The 17,594-nt window shown below is 63.2% G+C and overlaps 2 protein-coding genes across 3 annotated transcripts in view; both read right to left on the bottom strand.

The window, feature by feature from the left end:
- Position 1: 1 nt before the first annotated feature.
- HPS1 (HPS1 biogenesis of lysosomal organelles complex 3 subunit 1) lies at positions 2-4,477 on the bottom strand. Its single transcript, XM_068688225.1, has 18 exons — positions 4,290-4,477; positions 4,004-4,141; positions 3,787-3,929; positions 3,461-3,569; positions 3,086-3,246; positions 2,904-3,006; positions 2,717-2,821; positions 2,537-2,606; positions 2,360-2,427; positions 1,887-2,054; positions 1,640-1,816; positions 1,503-1,570; positions 1,282-1,404; positions 1,132-1,196; positions 829-974; positions 623-736; positions 438-520; positions 2-204 (listed from the first exon to the last, which is right to left on the bottom strand). The coding sequence occupies exons 1-18, from the start codon at positions 4,392-4,394 to the stop codon at positions 42-44; spliced, it is 2,109 nt and encodes a 702-aa protein (XP_068544326.1). The 5' UTR covers positions 4,395-4,477; the 3' UTR covers positions 2-41.
- Positions 4,478-4,664: 187 nt separating this feature from the next.
- The window catches only part of HPSE2 (heparanase 2 (inactive)), a 95,532-nt gene continuing 82,602 nt past the window's right edge, over positions 4,665-17,594 (bottom strand). For both annotated transcript variants that reach the window (XM_068688228.1, XM_068688229.1), the window contains 5 exons: positions 15,279-15,385; positions 14,705-14,819; positions 6,620-6,765; positions 5,663-5,809; positions 4,665-5,586 (listed from right to left, as the gene is read on the bottom strand). In XM_068688228.1, the coding sequence (XP_068544329.1) occupies positions 5,421-5,586; positions 5,663-5,809; positions 6,620-6,765; positions 14,705-14,819; positions 15,279-15,385 (681 nt within the window). In that variant the 3' untranslated portion in view covers positions 4,665-5,420. The remainder of the gene's footprint in view (positions 5,587-5,662; positions 5,810-6,619; positions 6,766-14,704; positions 14,820-15,278; positions 15,386-17,594) is intronic.

Raw genomic sequence — 17,594 nt, 5'->3', positions numbered from 1 at the left:
AGACGTCCGCACCCCGCTTTAATCCCGGCCCCGGGGGCGGCTCAGAGCAGGGGGATGCGGGAAGGCTCCCAGAGGCGCCGTGCCAAGTCGCAGGCTTGCTGCACCACCAGCTCGGAGGGGATGATGCCCAGGTGCAGGGTCAGCAGCTCGTAGCACTTCACCACCTCTGCCTGCTGGTTCTTGCTGTAGTAGCGCAGCAGCTTCCTGGGGGGGGGGAAATTGGGGTGTTCTGCAGGGAATGGCACAGCCTGCAGGGGATGGGTCTGCAAAATCACCCCCTTTTGGGTCAGCTTCCCCTAGAAAGCCCCTGCCAAGGACATCCCTGCAGCCCCAGGCTGCGTGGCACTCAGCACGGGTACCACCCGGGTACCCCCCCGCTGCCCCGTCCCAGCAAGGGCAGACACCGGTGCCAAGCAGCAGGGCTGGGGGCTGCCGACCTGTAGTAGTCTCCTGCCAGCATCCCGATGGGAGCGGAGTCGTCGGAGAGGACGGGCACCTCCATCACCTCCAGCTTGTAGCCCTGGGGACGAAGACAGCAGAGGGCAGGCCCGTACCGGGGAGGGGAGGAACGAGGGGCCCGGGGTGCTGTGAGAGGGGCTCAGCCCCGTCCCACCCCTCCTACCAGCTCGTTCTCGAACCAGAGGAAGTAGGAGCAGCAGTAGTCGCCGTCCTGCAGCATCAGGGTGGTGTAGCCCTTCTGCAGGTATCGCCGGGCCAGCGCCACCAGGGACCAGACCTGGGGGACAAGGGGCACCCGCAGGCTGAGCCCCAGCAGCCTGCACAGCGCTGGCCCCGCTCAGGCGCTGCCGGGCCGCATCCTGCCCCTACCTTGCTCTTGACGAACTCAGCCAGAGGCCCCTTGCCCAGCTCCGAGCTGGATCTCTCCGCCACGCTGAGGGACGGGGCCATCATCTGCCCCGCCGTGCGGTCGACGTAGATGAAGTGCACCAGGCCAGGGAAGTCCTCCAGGTACGTGGGGCCGGTTAAGGGCATCCAACAACCTCGGTGCTCCTTCGGGACAGCCCCCAGGCCTCGGGGAAGCCCCCCCTGACCGCCTTCACCTCGCCCCCATGCCCACCTCCGCCCTCCCTGCGGGGGTCCCGGCCCTGCCGAGGCGCGGGGAGGGATATGACACCATGGTGATGTTGCGCCTGCTCTTCACCAGCAGGAAGTCCCGCCAGTCCAGCAGCTTCTCCCTGACAAGGAGAGGCACGGTGAGAGGCCGGGACCCCCCCCCGGGGCTGTGGGGCAGCCCCCCAGGGGTGCGGGTACCCCCCTCACCTCATCAGCTTCTGGGCACGGTCCCGCAGGCCCTGTGACAGGCTCTGGCTGGCGGAGCTGAGGAAGAGCTGGCGGTACACGGAGCAGAGCTGCCGCTTCACCGTGCCCACAGCCTGCAGCAGCCTGGGCCGGGGGACAAAGGGGACATGTTTTTGGTCTGTGTTCAGCACGAAAGGGACATCCCCGGGGGCTGCAGGCATCCCCCGCCACCCCGTACTCACTCCAGGCTGCTCCCAGGCTCGCTGCGGGAGAAGATCTTGTTCTTGAACTCCAGCCAGGCGTTCTGCAACTACAGAGACAGGGCTCAGCGCCTGGCCAGTGGGGCAGAAGGACGGGGTCCTTGCCTCCCCGCTCCCACCTGGACGTCCTGCCCGCTCAGCTTCTTCACAAACTTGTCCATGCGCTGCCGCAGCTCGGCCAGGAAAGGGAAGCTGCGGGGGGCTCCCACCTCCTGCCCCTCCTCCAGCTTCTTCTCCAGCAGCAAAAACCCATCCAGCAGCTGGTGCAAGGTGACGGCCACGTGGATCGTAGGGCTCTGTTGGAGAAGAGGGAGAGGGGTGAGGCAGGACCCAGCCTGGCTCCGCTGCCTGCACCTTACAGCTCACCTTGGTCAGCAGCACAAGGGAGATGCCCGGCCAGAGCGGGAGGCAGTGCATGGTGTGGGGCAGCAAGGGGCAGTAGCCGTCCCGCATGTTGACATCCAGGAAGATCCTCCTGGGGTTTGAAGCTTCAGGAACCAGGGGCTCCAAGGTCTGGAGCAGGTCCTCTGCCACCTGGGCAGAGATGAGGGATGCTCAGCCCCCTGAGACAGCCCGCACCAACCCAGAACCTCCTGCAGGGACATGGGGGCAGAAGCAACGTCCTGAGAGCTGCAGCCAGGCACAGCCGAACTGAGCAAGCTGGAGGGGCCACACAGCAAAACATCAGCAGCAAAAGAAGCGCCCAGGAATCCCGAAAGAGCAGCACACAGAGGGGAGGCTGCTCGTGAGGGATAAGCGGCGAGGAGCAGAGGCAGCAGACAGCACCACGCCAGGCTGGGGAGGCACGGACCCGGGAGCAAGTCTCTGCCCACGCTCACCTGGACATCCGCAGAGTCTGCATCCCCAGCAGCCGCTGGCTCAGGGCTCTCGGACGAGCTCTCACTGCCTGCAGGGAACACCACCGCTCTGCCCTCCCTGCCAGCCCCCCACACCTCCCCAAACCCTCTGTGGGGCTGCAGGACCGGCGCATGGCTCCTTCCCAGCCAGGCACTCACCCGTGCTGTGTCTGCCCGGCGAGGGCTGGGGCGTGTAGTAAACCTCGGGCGTGGAGAGATCATCTGTGTCCTGCCAGCCAGGAGGGGCTGGATCAGCCGTGCCCTGCAGGCACCGCTCCGCCAGCATCCCACGCTGCAGCTCCCAAAGTGCCGGGCCCTGGGGCAGCCACCCACTCTCACCTGATCGTCTGACTCCTTCTCTGCAGCTCCGTGGGAGCCGGGGCTGCTCACGGGGATGCTCTTGCTTCTCTTGGGTCCTTGAGGCAACACCTTCCCTGCTTCAGGCTTCCGAGATAAGAGGAAGAAAATCAAGCCCTGGCCCCCAAGATGTCAGCCCCCCAGGGGCTCCCTGGTCGCTGCCCAGCACCTGGGGGCTGAGCTCCTCCTCGGCGCTCTGGCTGGGGTACAGGTCCTGCACCAGGAGGATGAGGATGAGCAGGTCGGCAGGGCGGATGGAGCTGGCGTTGCGGCTGCAGAACGGCAAACGGAGGGGTCAGGAGGGGTGGTGAGCCGCCCTGGGGGGGTCGGTGGGGCCGGGGCTGGGCGCACCTGGAGTAGAAGGCCAGCAGCTTGGTGTGCACCAGCAGGAAGGCATGGCCCACCTCATCCCCGCCGCGCTCGGGGCTGGCGTTGATGTACTGCACCACCTGCCTCTCCAGGAACTCGATGCACTGCTCGCACAGCTGGGGGTGGATCAGCCGCTCCACGGCCTGTGGCATGGCAGGGAGGGGGCTGAGCCCCCCCAGACCCAGCCACACAGCCCCAGGGCAGGCCTGGGCTGCTCCCTACCCCCGTGCACCCCATGGCTTGGGGGGCTCCCTACAAAGAACCCTGCCCCAGATCCCGGGACCCCACGCAGCATCACACCCTGCCAGCCTGGGGGGCATCCCCGGGCTGTGACCAGCAGGTCCCAACGCACGGTACCTCCACGGCAAAGCTCTGGTCCTCCTCTCGCAGGCGGAGGTAGGTCTCCAGCAGGCCCCGCAGCAGGCTCCAGACGCGCTCCCGCTGCTCTGAATCCACCGGCCGCAACCTGCCATGGCCTCAGAGCATGAGCCATGCGTGGGACATCACCACCCCGGCCAGGTGGACACCCCCAAACCCAAACGCCAGCCCAGCAAGGAGATAGCAGGCAGGGATCCCACTGCACGGGAGGGTCTCAGCTATGAGATGTGCTCCCAGCCGCCCCGTTTGGCAGCTCCCCCAGACCCCCACGCCCCAGCCCGCCCCGTCTGGTGGTCCCTGCTCACTCCTTGCGGATGAGGTGGGAGTCGAGCGTGACGAGACCACAATGAGCCTCCACCAGGCGCCGCAGCACGAAGAGCGTCCTGCGCAGGTCGTCCTCGCTCTCCGTCCCGTCGCCGTTGACCGCGATGTACAAGCAATCCCCAAACTGCAACACGCAGCGGGGTCAGACCCGGGCTGGACGCCCCCCTCCGCGGCTCCCCCTGCCCTGCCCTGCCCTACCATGTGCAGGACGTGGAGGTGCTGCCCGTGCTCGGCCCTGAAGCAGGTGTAGGTGTCCGACAGCTTCTCCAGCAGCGCCGTGCAGGAGATGATGAGGGGCGCGAAGAGCGTGTTCAGGCTGTCCTCCACCGCCGGGCCCTGGGGCGCACGGCCGGCTCAGCACCCCGGGACCCCCGCACCCCCTGCCCCAGCCCAGCTCCGCGCCCTGCCCCTGCCCCCGGTGCCCCCCGTCCCGTCCCGTCCCGTCCCGTCCATCCCCGTCCCGTCCCGTCCCGTCCCGCCCCACCTGCACGGCGGCAGCGGCGGGCGGCTGGAGCCGTCGGAGGAAGGCGGCATCAGCCCAGTAGAAGAGCAGCTCGGCGGCGCTGCTGGCGATCAGGACGCACCGCATGGTGCCCCTCCACCCCCCCCGTGCCACCGGGACCCCGCAGCACCGGGACCCCTCGGCTCCGCCCGCCCCGCGCCGCTTCCTGCTCCGCCGCCCGTGGCCGCCGCGCCCACCCGTGCAGCGCCCCCGGTGGCCCGGCGTAACCCTGCACGGCCGGGACCGGCTGTGCCCCGCTCCCGGTGCCGGTGCCGCTCCCGGTGGCGCTCCCGGTGCCGCCCCGGGATGCTCCGTGCCGCCCCGCTGCCGCCCCGCCGCGGACAGAAGAGGCCGTGGCGGTGGACAGCCCAGCTTTATTACCCCTCCCGTCCCGTCCCGTCCCGGTGCGTCCCGGCTGCTCCAGCCCGCACCCCCGGTACCGGCGGGCAGCGCTCCGCCAGCCCCGCTCGGGCCGGGAGCTCCCCGCCGCGGGGCGCGCACCCCCTGCCTCCGGGCTCACCGCTGCGGGCCTCATTAATTTAATTACCAACATTTACAGCCGTGGGCCCGAGCCCTGCCCGCACGGCCCGGGGCAGAGCCGGCAGCCTCCTCCTCCCGGGCCGGCCCGCAGCATCCCCGGAGCATCCCCGGAGCATCCCCGGAGCATCCCCGCAGCATCCCCGCAGCATCCCCGCAGCATCCCCGCGCTGGTCCAGGCCGGGCCGCGCTCGCAGCGGCCGAGCGGCAGCAGAGGGAGCTGCTTCCATGCGCTTGCTGCGAGGCTCCGGGGAGGGTGCCCGCGCTGGGCTGGCCGCCCACGGCGCCTCCGGAGCGGGGCCCGGCCCCCAGCCCTCCCCGGGAGCCCCGGGGCTTCTCGCTGCGGCCCCGCTGCCCCCCCCAGTTCGCCGTCGCAGCGGTTCCGGCCGGGCAGAGCGGAGCTTTTTTGGCCACGGGTTGGGAGAGGCTGCCGAGGAGGAGGGCGTCCAAGGGTGCGAGGCCGAAGGGCGCGGTGCGGAGCCCCCGCGGGGCCGTGCGGGCTGCCCAGGAGGCAGCGTGTCCCGGGGGTGTGCGTGGGGCAGGAGCGGGGCTGCCGGCTCCGTTCTGCGCCGTGGGCTATCGGTACCGGCAGGCCAGCGCGTTCACGTTCTTCACCACGTAGAAGCTCATGGTCAGCGGGGGGATGACCAAGGTGCGGCCGGCCCGCAGCGGACGAGGCTTTAGCTCGGGGAGGGTCCCATCGTCCACCATGGCCAGCGGCTGCCCGTTGAGCTGCACCGACCTGCGGGGACAAAACAGGGTCAGGGCATCGGGGCCGGGGTGGCGGTGGCAGAGCCAGCCGTAAGCGTGGCACTTACTTGGAGTGGAGCCCGTCTTTGCCGTAGGGCTGCAGCAGGTACTGGTGGACGATCTTATCCCGCAGCGTCCCCGCCAGCTTGATTTTCTTCCGGGAGCGGTGCAGGTTGATGATGTAAAGGGTGATGGACCCCCGGACATAGTTGTGGCTGCGAAGGGGAGAGCGGGAGCTGAGGGGTGTGCTGGCACGTGGCCTGGGGGTGTCACCTCTGAGAAAAGGGCTTGGGGGTGTCTGTGTGAGAACCAGCCTTCTGCAGCCACCTGCATGGGATGCTGCCACCCTGGCTGCCCCTCCATGGGGAGATGCCACCTCCCCATCGTGACACCTTTCCAACCATCCCCTGCTCTCCTCAGCCAGGGGTGGCACAGCTCGAGGTGGTGCTGTGCTGGTGCCCACAGCAGGGGTGGTGGTCCCGGGGCAGCCCCCCAGGGCCTCGCAAGGAGGAGGCTGAGAACGGACGGGAGCTCTGTGCGCGAGTGGCGTCTGCCCCCGCTGCCCCGGGCACTGAACTGACAGCTCCAGACACTGATCCTCTGTCCCTGCCTAATCAGACAGCCCCAAACAAAGGCTATAAAGCACTTTGCACCTGTCAGTTACTGGACAAGGTTTCCTACCGAGCTGGAGGCATGTTGAAAGCATCTGGACTGTGTAAAGAAACAGCCTCTCCTCCTCCACAATAGCAACTTGTGTCTGCGGAGGAGGTGGCTGCTCCCCCCTGCTCGCTGGGGCGCTTTGAAAGCCCTTATCAGCGAAACAATAACCAGGCCGGGCTCCCCGGCACTGCGGCCAGGCGGGTAACCCGACCGACTGGGGGGCCCCTCGTGAAATCCACCCCCTTGATCTCTGCTGCCGGGGCTGCCCCGCAGCCACCGCTCCGTCCCCCGCCGTCCCCGTTCCCAGGCGTGGGCTCCCCTTGGCCCCCACAGCCCCCAGGCCCCCTCACCCCATCCCAACTTACTTGTGGTAGCTGGTGCAGTGGGCGTAAATGCGGAGCTTGTCGCGGATCACCCTGCCCGGCCGGGGTTTCCTCTGGAGCCCGGCCACGTGGATGGCCAGGACCTTGGGTCCGATGAGCCGCTTGTAGAGCAGGGACAGCCAGTAGTCCTGCGGGGCAGAGGGGACAGTCAGCAGCACCAGCCCAGGACAGGCTGCTTTCCCCGCTTGCAGCCTAGCAGAGTTTGGGGCTGTTTGGGTGAAAATGTTCTGTGCCAGACATCTGCTTTTTTTTTTTTTTTTTTTTTTTTTTTTTTTGCACAGATCAAGCCAAAATGGCATAGCAGTATTTGGGAAGGAGATCAAGGAAGGAATACATGGCTTTGCCCACACCAAGAAAGAGACACCACTGTTCTCTAAAGGAGCCTGGCTTTGGCTGGGCTGTGGGGCTCCGAGGGGAGCACGGTGGGTGCCATATCACAATCCCATGGACCCACACAGAGCCCAGCTGCAGACCCACACTGCACACATGTTGGACGATGATGTCTATGAAGTCCGTGCCTTCACTGAGCACACAGGTCCCCTTCTACCCCACTCTCTGTAGCCCTAGAGCTCTCCCATGCTCTCCAGCTACGTTGATGGCACGCTGACTTTGGGGACTGCTCAGGGCGCTCCATTTCCCAGAGGAATTTCTCCTCTTTTCGATCCTCCCTTGGAGTTAAGCACCCATGACCATAGCGCGGGGAAGCCAAAGCGCTCAAGAAATGGGAAACGTTGAGCCCCTGCACACATGCCTTAATGATGCAGCCTTTAATTACGTCACCACATAGTATTTTTTCCCGCAGGGCACGGCCTCGCTCAGCACACAGGATGGGCCCCAAGCCCCGGGGAGGGAGGCGAGGCTGTGCAGTGACGGCGGCCGCCGTCTGCAGGGCCCCCCACTCATCCGCTGCAGAAGCTGGGAGGTGTGCGGTAAATGAAGCAGGGTTGTGGGAAGGGAAGGGGCAGTCTCAGGCTGCAGTCGCTGGGGCTCTGTCCCTGCCACTGCTCCAGGCACCGCGGGTGACACCGGGGACACGGAGCCTCTGCTGCGTGGTGTGCAAGCGGGGCCACGCTTCTTCCCTGGGTGCAGCCTGTGGGAGCACCCCCAGAGTTCACCCACCTGCTGGAGCAGGCTGCTCCGTGCCAGCAGTGCCGCCTGTCCCAGCACGGGGACGTCCAAACCCACTTCCCCTTGCTGGCTCAGCTTTAGCCACAGGGCTGGAGGAAAAGCCTCCTCCTGCCCATCTCTCGCTGCTCCTGGCCAAAACCACGGGGCTTTGTGCCACACCAGCCTCGCCAGCGCTTCCTCTGTAAACCCAGGGCCCCAGGGGGGAGGTGAGGGTGTGGGCAGAGGTGAGCACATCACTTGTGCACCCGAGGTTTGGTGCCTGCCAGCGTTCCCCCGTCGCGGGAGGCTGCTCACCCTGCCCGGGCGTGCTGCTGGCAGGATAAGCAGCGCCTGGCGCACGGAGGGCTCCCCGGGGAGCTGTGCTGGTTAGCAGGCGTCGTTACAGATGAGTAATTACCCGGGTTTATGGCAAGGCCAAAGGTGAACACAGATCGCGGTGTTTAGCCCCACGGTCGTGAGCTGAAAATAAATGAGTTCAGCGCCCCGAGCTACCTGTTAGCTCAGGCTCTGAATTCTCCCTAGCAGCCCAGTGGGGTTTCTCGCCTCCTCTGCACATTCCCACCAGCGAGATGCTGCCTTTGCCTACAAATTGTGGGGGCGACGGAGGCCACGGCCAGGGACTCAAAGTGTCTCCATGGGGACTTGGTGGCCACCCTTGAAGATTCGGGTGCAGCTGAGGAGCACGTGCAGATGCCACAAGACAGTAAGGCTCTCCAGCACCTGCACGAGGAGAGGGAGAGCAGCGATACCTTGCTCTGAAACCTGTGTTTCGAGAAGGATGTGGAAATACCAAAGAGAGTTCAAAGGAGGGCCAGAAAAATGACCCAGGGGCTGGAAGAGGAGCCTTTCTCTGCAGACCCGGAGGAGCTCGAGCTATCCAGCTTGCTGCAGGGAAGCGCTGAAGACAGCTGCAGCTTTTCGCGTCATCGCAAGCCCGCTTGCAGCAGGGGCCAAAATCATGTTCCTTGCAATAAATTACCAGGAGCTGGTGACACTGAGTATTTGGATGATGAATTGCACACGCACCTAGCATGACGAACACAAAACCACTGGGCGCGGGCACTTCCCCAGCTGCTCTGGGGCCGCTCCGACCGCTTACAGGAGCGAGCCCCAACTAAAATCCCATCGGGGCTGCTGGGCACCTGCGGCTACGGCTCCTTTTCTCTTCTGTTCAAATGGTTACCAACTTGGGAAGAAGCTGGTCTTGAAGCCCATCTTGGTGGCCACCAGGGTGGCTTTTTCCCCTGCCACATGCCCTGGCAATGCTGCCACCTTGCAGTGAGCCGCCGGAGCCTGGTGCAGGGAGCCCTGCATGGAGCGGCCACGTCCGGAGAAGTGCTCAGCTCCAGCCAGCCCCACCGCGGGGAGGACTGGGGTTTTGGAGTTGCCGAGGGCTCCTGCTGTGAGCCATTTATCCAGCTGTAACGTTAGAGGAGGAATAGCAGAAAGGAATCTGGTCCGCTATTAGTCCCCGGGGATCCGAGGGAGCTTTCTTGCTTTAATTACTTTGCAGACCCATTAAGCAGTGCTGCTGCTACAGCCCTCCCTGGAGCTGCAGGCGAGGAGCACCTGAACAAAGCCGCCCTGCACATCAGGAGGTCTCCTGGCCGGGACGGCTGATTTACGGGCAGGAAGGGCCGTTGTCTCACGCGGGCTGATTTGTGGGGCTCGGGCCAGCCACGTCTTCTGAGTGCCACGGGGCCAGCGGAGGCCCGAGAGCTTTCCACCAGACAGAGAAAGCCCAGAGGGTCCCGCTTTATCTCTTTGCACATTTTAATTCATTGCAGGAGCTTTTAGAAGCTTAAGCTTTTGGAAATGTGGCTGATTAGCCAGCCCCTCAGACAGAGCTGCTAACCAGATCCTCCTGCCTCCAGGGCCGCTACGAGGGGTGCAGGAGCGTATCCCTGTGATCTGTCCTACAGGCAGCAAAGCAGCTTTACAGCCTGTCTGAGTGTGTCCAACTGCGCACTCCGCACACGTGAGAAGAGGTTGCCATAGCCTAAAAACTCCAGTCCCAGACCTGCAGCCCCTCTGCAAGCAGCAGAGGCAGCTGGACACCTGAGATGGACACTGCTGACCTCACGGTGCCCAGTCTGCCCCACATCACCATCAGCACTCACATTTTTCTCCTCTTCCCCTTGCTTCTTCCCTCTTTTAAACCCATCCAACCTCTTCCTCTGTCCCTCAGGCATGCTCAGGTTTCCACAGCCTGCTCCATTCCTGCACCACGATCAGCATTGTTACAGCCCAAGCAGCCTCACGGAGATAAGGGATCTGGCTTCCCGCACCTCGCAGGACGGAGGAGCTCGCCCTTTCATCCCTCTGCTGAGCCTGATGGCTTGTTTTTGGCAAAAGCACCTTCCAGGGAAGCAGTGACCGTGGTTCGGGAGGCTTGGCGGGGTGGAGAAGCCGCCACTTCCCATGGAGCCCGTTCCAGCAGCTAAACATCCGCGCTGTTAACAACCCTTACTTTCAGCTTGAATTTGTCTGGCTTCGGCTTCCAACCAGTGGTTCTCGTTCTTTCTTTTTTCCACTAGATTAAAGGATCTGCAGCATCCAGAGCTCTCTCCCTGCGGAGGTCCTTGCATCCTGTTCAAGACGCGGCTGGTCGCTGCTCCAGCACGGCTGCGCCGATGCAGCTTTTAACATTGCACATGTCCTCGGCGTGCTTCTTGGACGGTGCTTCTCGCCCAGCGCCCTGCTGCTGAGGGGCAGGGGGGAGAAGGTGGGCACCAGCTGCCCTGGCCAGGGCTGGAGCATCTCCACGGGGCAGGAGAGTTGCTGCTGCAGCTGCCTTGCCCACCCTGTGTGCTTATGGGGGCTTCTTTCAGGCTGGCTCCTGTCCACCCCTGCAGGCTGAGTATCTCCTCGTGGTTAGGGAAAGGAAAAGGCCACACGCTGACGTTAAGGCAAAATCCATGTGGCAGCCATGGGAACCACTGCTGAAAACTGATGGCACAGAAGGGACAGACTGCCTGGGCATGGTTGAAGCAGCCCTTGGTCAACGCTGCCCTTTGTGTGCTGTCTCCTAGCAAGGCAGCTCCCTCCCGGCCAGCAGAGCATCTGGAGGAGCAGCCAGACCCCTCTTTGTCATCACCTCTCCCTAACAGGGTCCAGGCCATGGAGGCAGCAGGAAGGGAGCCGAGCTGCAGGATCAGATGTGTTGGGAACCAAATGCAAATTGTTTTGCTGTTTTCTGTTCTTCTGCTGCTCTTCCCCATCACGCTGCTTCCCTCTGCTCTGCTGGCAAGTGTGCACTGCCCTGGGGAGCGCCTCGCTGTCCCCGCTGGTGGGTGGCACGGGGTGGCTGGGCGCACAGCCTGTGCACAGAGGGGCTCCTCGCTGCACGTGTCCCACAGCCTCAGCGTCTGGGGGCCGAGCTGCAAGCAGCAGTGTGGCTTTGAAGCATTTGAGAGTCCAAGCATACGCACTTCAGAGGCTTTTTTTATGGCGCACGAAGAGGGAAAGGCCCCTTAACCCAATGTGACAGCGAGCAGAGAGTAAGCGCTTTAAATCTGTCTCCTTGTTTGCAGATAAAAGGAGCCTCAGAGCAGGCTCAGAGGTCCTGGCAGACTGAGTGCAGTGAGGGCGGGGATGAGCAGGGGATGCTGCAGTCCTTGGCACATGGCACAGGGCTGAAGGCAGCAGAGGGGTGCTCAGCCCCTCGGACCTGCACTGGGCAGCCCCCACCCGTGGTTTGGGAGCTCGCTGGGGATGTCTGCAGGGCACCATTTCCCCTCTGCCCATCAGAGGACCGCTCTCTGGCCGGAGCTGTGCTGGGAGAGCCCTTCCCTCGCTCGCACTCGATCTGCCTGGGGTTTCATCCCTTGGTCCCGCAGCCAGAGCCCACGTCCCACACGAGGCATCTCCCGTCCCTTCCCTGTCTGCAGGCGTCGCTCGCGCGAGAGCCCGTGCTCCAGTGTGCGGGGCAGATGGGGGTGCCAGACACCCGCGCTGCAGATTTATGGCCCTGAGGAACAGCTTCCATCTGTGTGCGAGCTCCATTGGACCAGCTCCCTCTCCCCACCCTCCGTCACTCCCTGCCTTGGGACGCTGCCTTCCCCTCTGCCTGTGCAGCGCCCGGCGCCACGCGGCCCCATTTGGGCGGCCCCGAGCTGAGGGTCCTGGACCCTGGCAGCGGGGTGGCTCAGTGCTGAGCGTGCAGACGGGTCAGTGCCGTGGTGTGGCTGAGCCCCACGGCCCCACAGCCAGCTGGTGGGGCTGGGAGGTGGGAGAGGGAGCATTTGCAGGACCCAGATGCTGGGTCTCCGCTTCGCCCTGGGGTGGGTGCACGCGGCCACGGGGCAGCGGGGCCAGGCTGGGTGCAGGGGGAGAGGATGCGTCCCCCACAGCCCTGGCTGGGGGCTCCCTCCTGTGCTGCACGAGGCAGGAGAGGCTCTGGCCGGGGGGACAGACAGTAACTTCCCCATCGAGTGCCTGTGGGCTAAGCAGAGGAGGTGAAAAATCACCCGCAGCATCCCGGCCCCGGCAGGCAGAGCACTGCGCAGCGCTGCGCTGCTCTCCCAAGGACACCATCAATTCCCCCACAGCATTACCCTGTCTGCTGCTGCCACAGCTGAGCAGGCAGCCTCTGCCATCGCTTCACCCCGCCAGCCCTGGGGCCTTTCGCACGCCTCCGTATGCTGTGTATTAAATTTACAGACAGAGAGGAAGCTTTAGGCAGGAGAGCCAAGTGTCGCACCACCTACAGTCTTTGGGAGAAGGTCTGAGAGGAGCCACGTTATTGGGAGATGTAAGTCAGGATTTCAGCTTTGGCCTTTCCGTGGGGCTGGAATCGCTCTGGCCCTACCCAGAAACATGCCCCAACTTCTCCACACATAGCTATAACCTCACAGCACTTCTCCCTGTGCATTAAGGGAACGGGAATCAGCACTAAGGATGGGTAAAAAAGAGGGGGGTGCTACATGGAGGAGCATCTACAAGGGTGTTTAACCTGCTCTAACAACCCAAAGAGAGAGCTCGCACTTACCTGGGGGGGCTTTGCAATGGAATAAATGCTTTGCATCATTTGGGACTGTTTCAGAGTGATATTAGATGGGGGAAGCATTACACACAGTGTGCCTAAAATGAGCATACAGCCACTAAATGCCAGACGGGCTCTTCAAACTCACTGCCCTGTGAAGGGTGAATGTCAGCGGGCTGCTGCCCTCGTTCCCCCCACTCCCTGCTCCCACACACGTTCGGATGGGTTTAGGTGCGTGCAGCCTTACATACGGGACAGGGGCTCTGTGTGAAGGGCTTCTCGAGCACGTGCCACGCAGTCAAGCCCTGATTATTTTACGGCTGGCTGCCCCGGTCGCTCAAGAAGAAAAAGCTCTCCAATAGCTGAACAAATTCCCTCAGAAATAACAAGGCATTAAAGCACTTGAGATCAGCCGCATTAAGGTCAGCAGAAGCATTCACATTCCCCAGGCTGATCTCATCCGTGCCCTGTCCAGGCACTTCGTGCCAGCCTGTTTCTCCTGTTCAGTACCCCAATAGTCCCAAGAGAAGCCCATTGGAGAGGGTGGTTGGGCACCCGGGGTGACCTGCTCCCGAAACTCCGCTGCCCTTCTCTCAGCAGCCAGCTAACTCACACCCAGCCTGCTGGTGGAAAAGCCTTTGTCCCGGCCGCTGACGGGCAGATTGGGTTTCAGAGCCCGGCGACCCCGCACAGGTACATCCAGATTGGGTTTCAGAGCCCAGTGACCCCGCACAGGTACATCCAGCCGCTTTCATCCCGCTGATAGCTCCCACGGGAAAATTGCAGCCGCTGCGCCTCGGTGCAGGTCACGGTCTGGTCTCGCTGGGCTTTTTTCATGTCTGCAGCTTTGAAGCCCAGCACCAATTTGCACCTGCTCGTGGCTCTTTTGAAGCATGGGAAGGGGCCTGGGGAGCAGCACTGGCACTTGTACAAGAGCACGGTGCTGCGAGGTGGGAAGAGGATCTGCTCTGAAGCATGTGGGGGAGTGAGGAAGCGGCTGTGAGGGGTGTTTAATTTATTGGGAAAACTGCCTTTAAAACAACAGCACGATCTACTCTCAATACCTTCATTGTCTTTGCCAGCCCGGGGTTTATTCCCTGAACTCCTCCCCTGGCGCTGCCCTGCAGCAACCCCATAAATTCCTTCCCGGGGCGTGCAGAGCACCCAGCCGCCCTGCCAGCTTCTCCGCTTACAAGGTGGGGGATTTACTAGACCAAAGGGGGAAAAAAAGGAAAAAAAAATAAACAGATGAAAAGGAAACCTGCTGCTTTTAAAAGACTTTTGCATATGCTTTCTTTATTAGCACCCTCTGCATGGGAAGCCCCAGCTGCCCAGGAGTTTTTGAAGATCGAGGGATGCTGCAGGGCACTGCTGAGAGCTGCTGCCCCGCGTGAAGCCATGCGTGCCCTGCAGCTCCATTTCAGAGCCCTGCAGTGGGGGCTGAGGCTCCAACCCTGCTGTCCCCAGGCCAGCAATGGGGCTGGCACTGATCCTGCCGCGTGCACCTGCCTGGGGCTGTCCCTCAGCCCGTCCCCGTTGTGCCCTGCTCCTTGTCTCCCATCCTAACTGGTGTCACCACGGTGTCACCATCCTCCCTGCCACGCTCCCGAGCCCTGGGCACTGGATGAAGTTCCAGGCACAGCGGCAACGCTCCCCCATCTGCCTCCAACATGCTGCGCTTGACATTAACTAATGCCTCCTATTAACACTGAACGGAACGGATCTGGAAAAATTCATTTGCGAGCCGAGTTCAAACAGGCCACAAGCAGAGGTGGATCCTCAGCTGTGCCCTGGATCTCTCTGTGGTGAAGCCAGGCGTCTGCGAGAGGGGTCGGGGACAAAGGCAACACATTGCTCTTTGCGCAAGGAAGAGAAAAAACAGATTCCCTCCCCCCCAAAAAAAAGACTATCAAGGAGAAGGGCGCATCTCTGCGAGTGCCCCCGGGCAGACCTACCGGCAGGGGGTTGAAGTTCTGGTCCACCAGGTGGTTGTGGCCGTGGTCGAGGAAGGAGTGCCGCACCACCACGTCGATGCCCTGGCTGGCCAGCAAGCCCAGCGTGTTCAGCCACCTGCAGCCGGGGGGAGCGGGGAAAATGGTTTCCAGACCACAGCCTGCACCCTGCGCTCTGGAGAGATGCAAATGCCCAGGGAGCAAAGGAGGGAGTGAACGCATGCAAGGACATGGGGCTGCAGTGGGAAGAGGGCACGGGTGCTCCTGAGCTGGCCGAGGGTGGCAAGGCCATGGGGTGCAAGCCCCGGATTTGGGGAGCTCAGGTCACAGCCTCCCCTTCCCTCCCACACCCTGTGGGCACATTGGGGGTACTGTTGTGGGGTCCCCGGCAGCCCCCTCACCCACAGAGCAGCGGGGCAGACAGGTCGTAGGGATGCTACGGAGAAAAGAGCAGCACCCAGGCTGCTGCTGGGGCACGAAGCAGTGTGCAGGGGGGCTCCGGGCACAGGGCTGACCCCCCGGCTGCAGCACCCCCCCATTGGCAGCGCCCTGGTGCTGGGGAGCGGGCGGTACTCACAGGAACCCGGCCGCGTAGGAGTCGGAGAGGTTGTTCATGCCTCCGGCCGAGGTAGCGCCAATGCCTTCCAGCCAGATCTTCTTGCCCGGTGTGTAGGTGTTCACGACCTGTGCAAGACACAAAGGCAAGCACAAGACCTCACTCCTGTGCCCGGGGGAGGGCAGGGTTTGCTGTCTCCAGCACAGGATGGCTATGTCCGAGGTGGGCACGGTGTGTTGGCACACGGGCAGCGTGCGATGGGAGGGGATGTGGCTGCCAGCATGGGAGCACCCACACCCTCTCTGCAGCATGGGACACGGCACCACAGCCAAGCATGAAAGCATCAAGGGCTCAAGAATCATGGGCAAGAGCTGGAGCCTCTTGAAGGCATGGTGGGAACTACAGTGGCTGTCCCCAAGCATGGCAGCACCAGAGCTAAGCAGGGACCACCTCACCACCTGCGGGGTCCCTGGCACAGCTGGGATGTCCATATCCAGGCACGCTGCCACCCCTCAGAGCCCCAGCGAGATGCTGGGCACAACGACACAGCGCAGGTGGCAGGAGCTGCCCTCTCCCAGCCCGAACAACCTGCGGCACCACGCGACAAACCCTCTCCTCTCTGACAACCCCGCTTCTCCAGGCCGGGCCACGAGCTCCCGCAGCCAGATGTCTGCAAGCCCCACGGCCCGAGGAGCGCGCCGCGCAGCCTGACGGATCCTGCCCCATTAGTGAGGAGCGCTGGAATGTGCTGGATGGACTGGGATCCCTCAAAGCTGTTAAATACGCCAGCTCTGGGCTGCCTCCCACTCACAGCCTGCGAGAGTCGACATCCCTGACTGAAGCCCCAGAGGTGTTGGCATCCTGCCTGTAATTATCTAAGCCCGCCACCTTCCCCAGTCGGAGAGGAAGCAATAAAACAGGGAAGTGGACAAGCCCAGCTGCTCTAATCAGCCCCGGCAGGATGCACGGACTCAAAGCCAAGCTGGAGGCTATTAGCACCCAGCGCTGTGCTTTCGCTCAGCCACACTGGCATTCCCGAGAGAGCCCTTCCCTCTCCCACACCCGCTGGCGGGCAGCTCCTCGCTGCTGCGGGCTGGGGGCTGGATGGGGACCAGGGACCCCCAGGGCTTGTGCCCCGTCCTGCTGGGCTGTCACCACTCAGCTGCCCATGAATGCATCCTGGCTGTCTCCTGCCCTTCCCCGTGGTGGCTCCATAGCCAATATGGGACACGTGCCACTGGTTCCATGTGGGAGCAGGGTGGGGTGATGCCCCGTGCTCGCCCCCATGCCCATCCCATGCTCCCTGCCATGGGGGGATCTCCCGCATGCCGCGCTGATTCCCAGCTTGTGCTGGAGGACTCGGCAAGCAGCTCCTCTCCCCCAGTTTTGCTGTGCCGACCATCACATCCCCTTTCCCGGGGCCTCTTCGAGTTGTTTACTCATCCCATGGTCTCTCCCTGCAGGAATTACAGCAGCGTGGTGACTGGTATGGGATGAAAACCTAGACAAGAGAGGCGGACGGACATGTCCCCTAGTCCTTAATCACCTCCCCAATTAATACGCGTTCCTCATTAGCTACTGGACTGGCAGCTGTGCTGGCGAGGCCACAGCCCTGGTGCCTACAGGAGACAAAGCAGGGACCCTTCGAAGCCCCCGTCCCATGCACAGGGGCTGCAGCCGGAGCCACCCCTGGCCGGCGGGGACGGGAAGGCTCGCTGCGCGCTGCGCTAGCCAGGGCTGCGGGCTGCGACACAGCAACAGCTGGGTTTTATAACGCAGTCAAAACACGATCATTGGGGGAAAAAAACAGTTGTTCATAGTGACCGTGATTCTCTGCTAGCGAACATCGCCCTGGAATTGCAGCAGTCAGCGTCGCAAGCAGTGCTTCATGCACGGGCAGAGAGCAGGGATCAGGACGAGTCCTCTCCTGAGCCACTGCCCTGCAGGCAAGGCTGTGGTCATCACCTGGCTGATTTGGTTCCTCCTGGTCCTCTCCTCTTCCTGGGGAGCACGGTTTGGAGGATACTCACTCTATATGCTGCTCCCTTTTTGGGTGGAAGACTCCAGAGAGTGGACTGCTTTGGAAAGGCTTTGCACAGCAGCGCCTGCCCACACGTCCTGCCTCATCCTGGCACACCTTCCCTCCTGACACCCTACACATCCTGCTCGGGGCTGGCCGTGGTGCTGCCCCATCTCCCCTCCCATCCCTGGGCACTCCTGTTGGCTGCCCCCATCCTTCCCCACGAGCACCTGGGTGCTGTGCCAGCCCCACGGGGCCCTGAGCGGTGCCAGGTTGGGGTGCTGAGCTGCAGCAGTGTGGGCACGTGGCCTCTCGCT

This window comes from Anas acuta, chromosome 7 (assembly GCF_963932015.1).
Source record: "Anas acuta chromosome 7, bAnaAcu1.1, whole genome shotgun sequence".
NCBI lineage: Eukaryota > Metazoa > Chordata > Aves > Anseriformes > Anatidae > Anas > Anas acuta.
This window is presented reverse-complemented; position numbering and strand designations above follow the sequence as displayed.

What these genes read in the sequence shown, in the direction of transcription:
- HPS1 (XM_068688225.1), bottom strand. Translation starts at nt 4,394, where the DNA reads ATGCGGTGCGTCCTGATCGCCAGCAGCGCCGCCGAGCTGCTCTTCTAC. An exon ending in CCGCCGCTGCCGCCGTGCAG is followed by an intron (nt 4,142 to 4,289) that starts GTGGGGCGGGAC and finishes CGTGCGCCCCAG; the next exon opens with GGCCCGGCGGTGGAGGACAG. An exon ending in AGAAGGAGTCAGACGATCAG is followed by an intron (nt 2,607 to 2,716) that starts GTGAGAGTGGGT and finishes CCTGGCTGGCAG; the next exon opens with GACACAGATGATCTCTCCAC.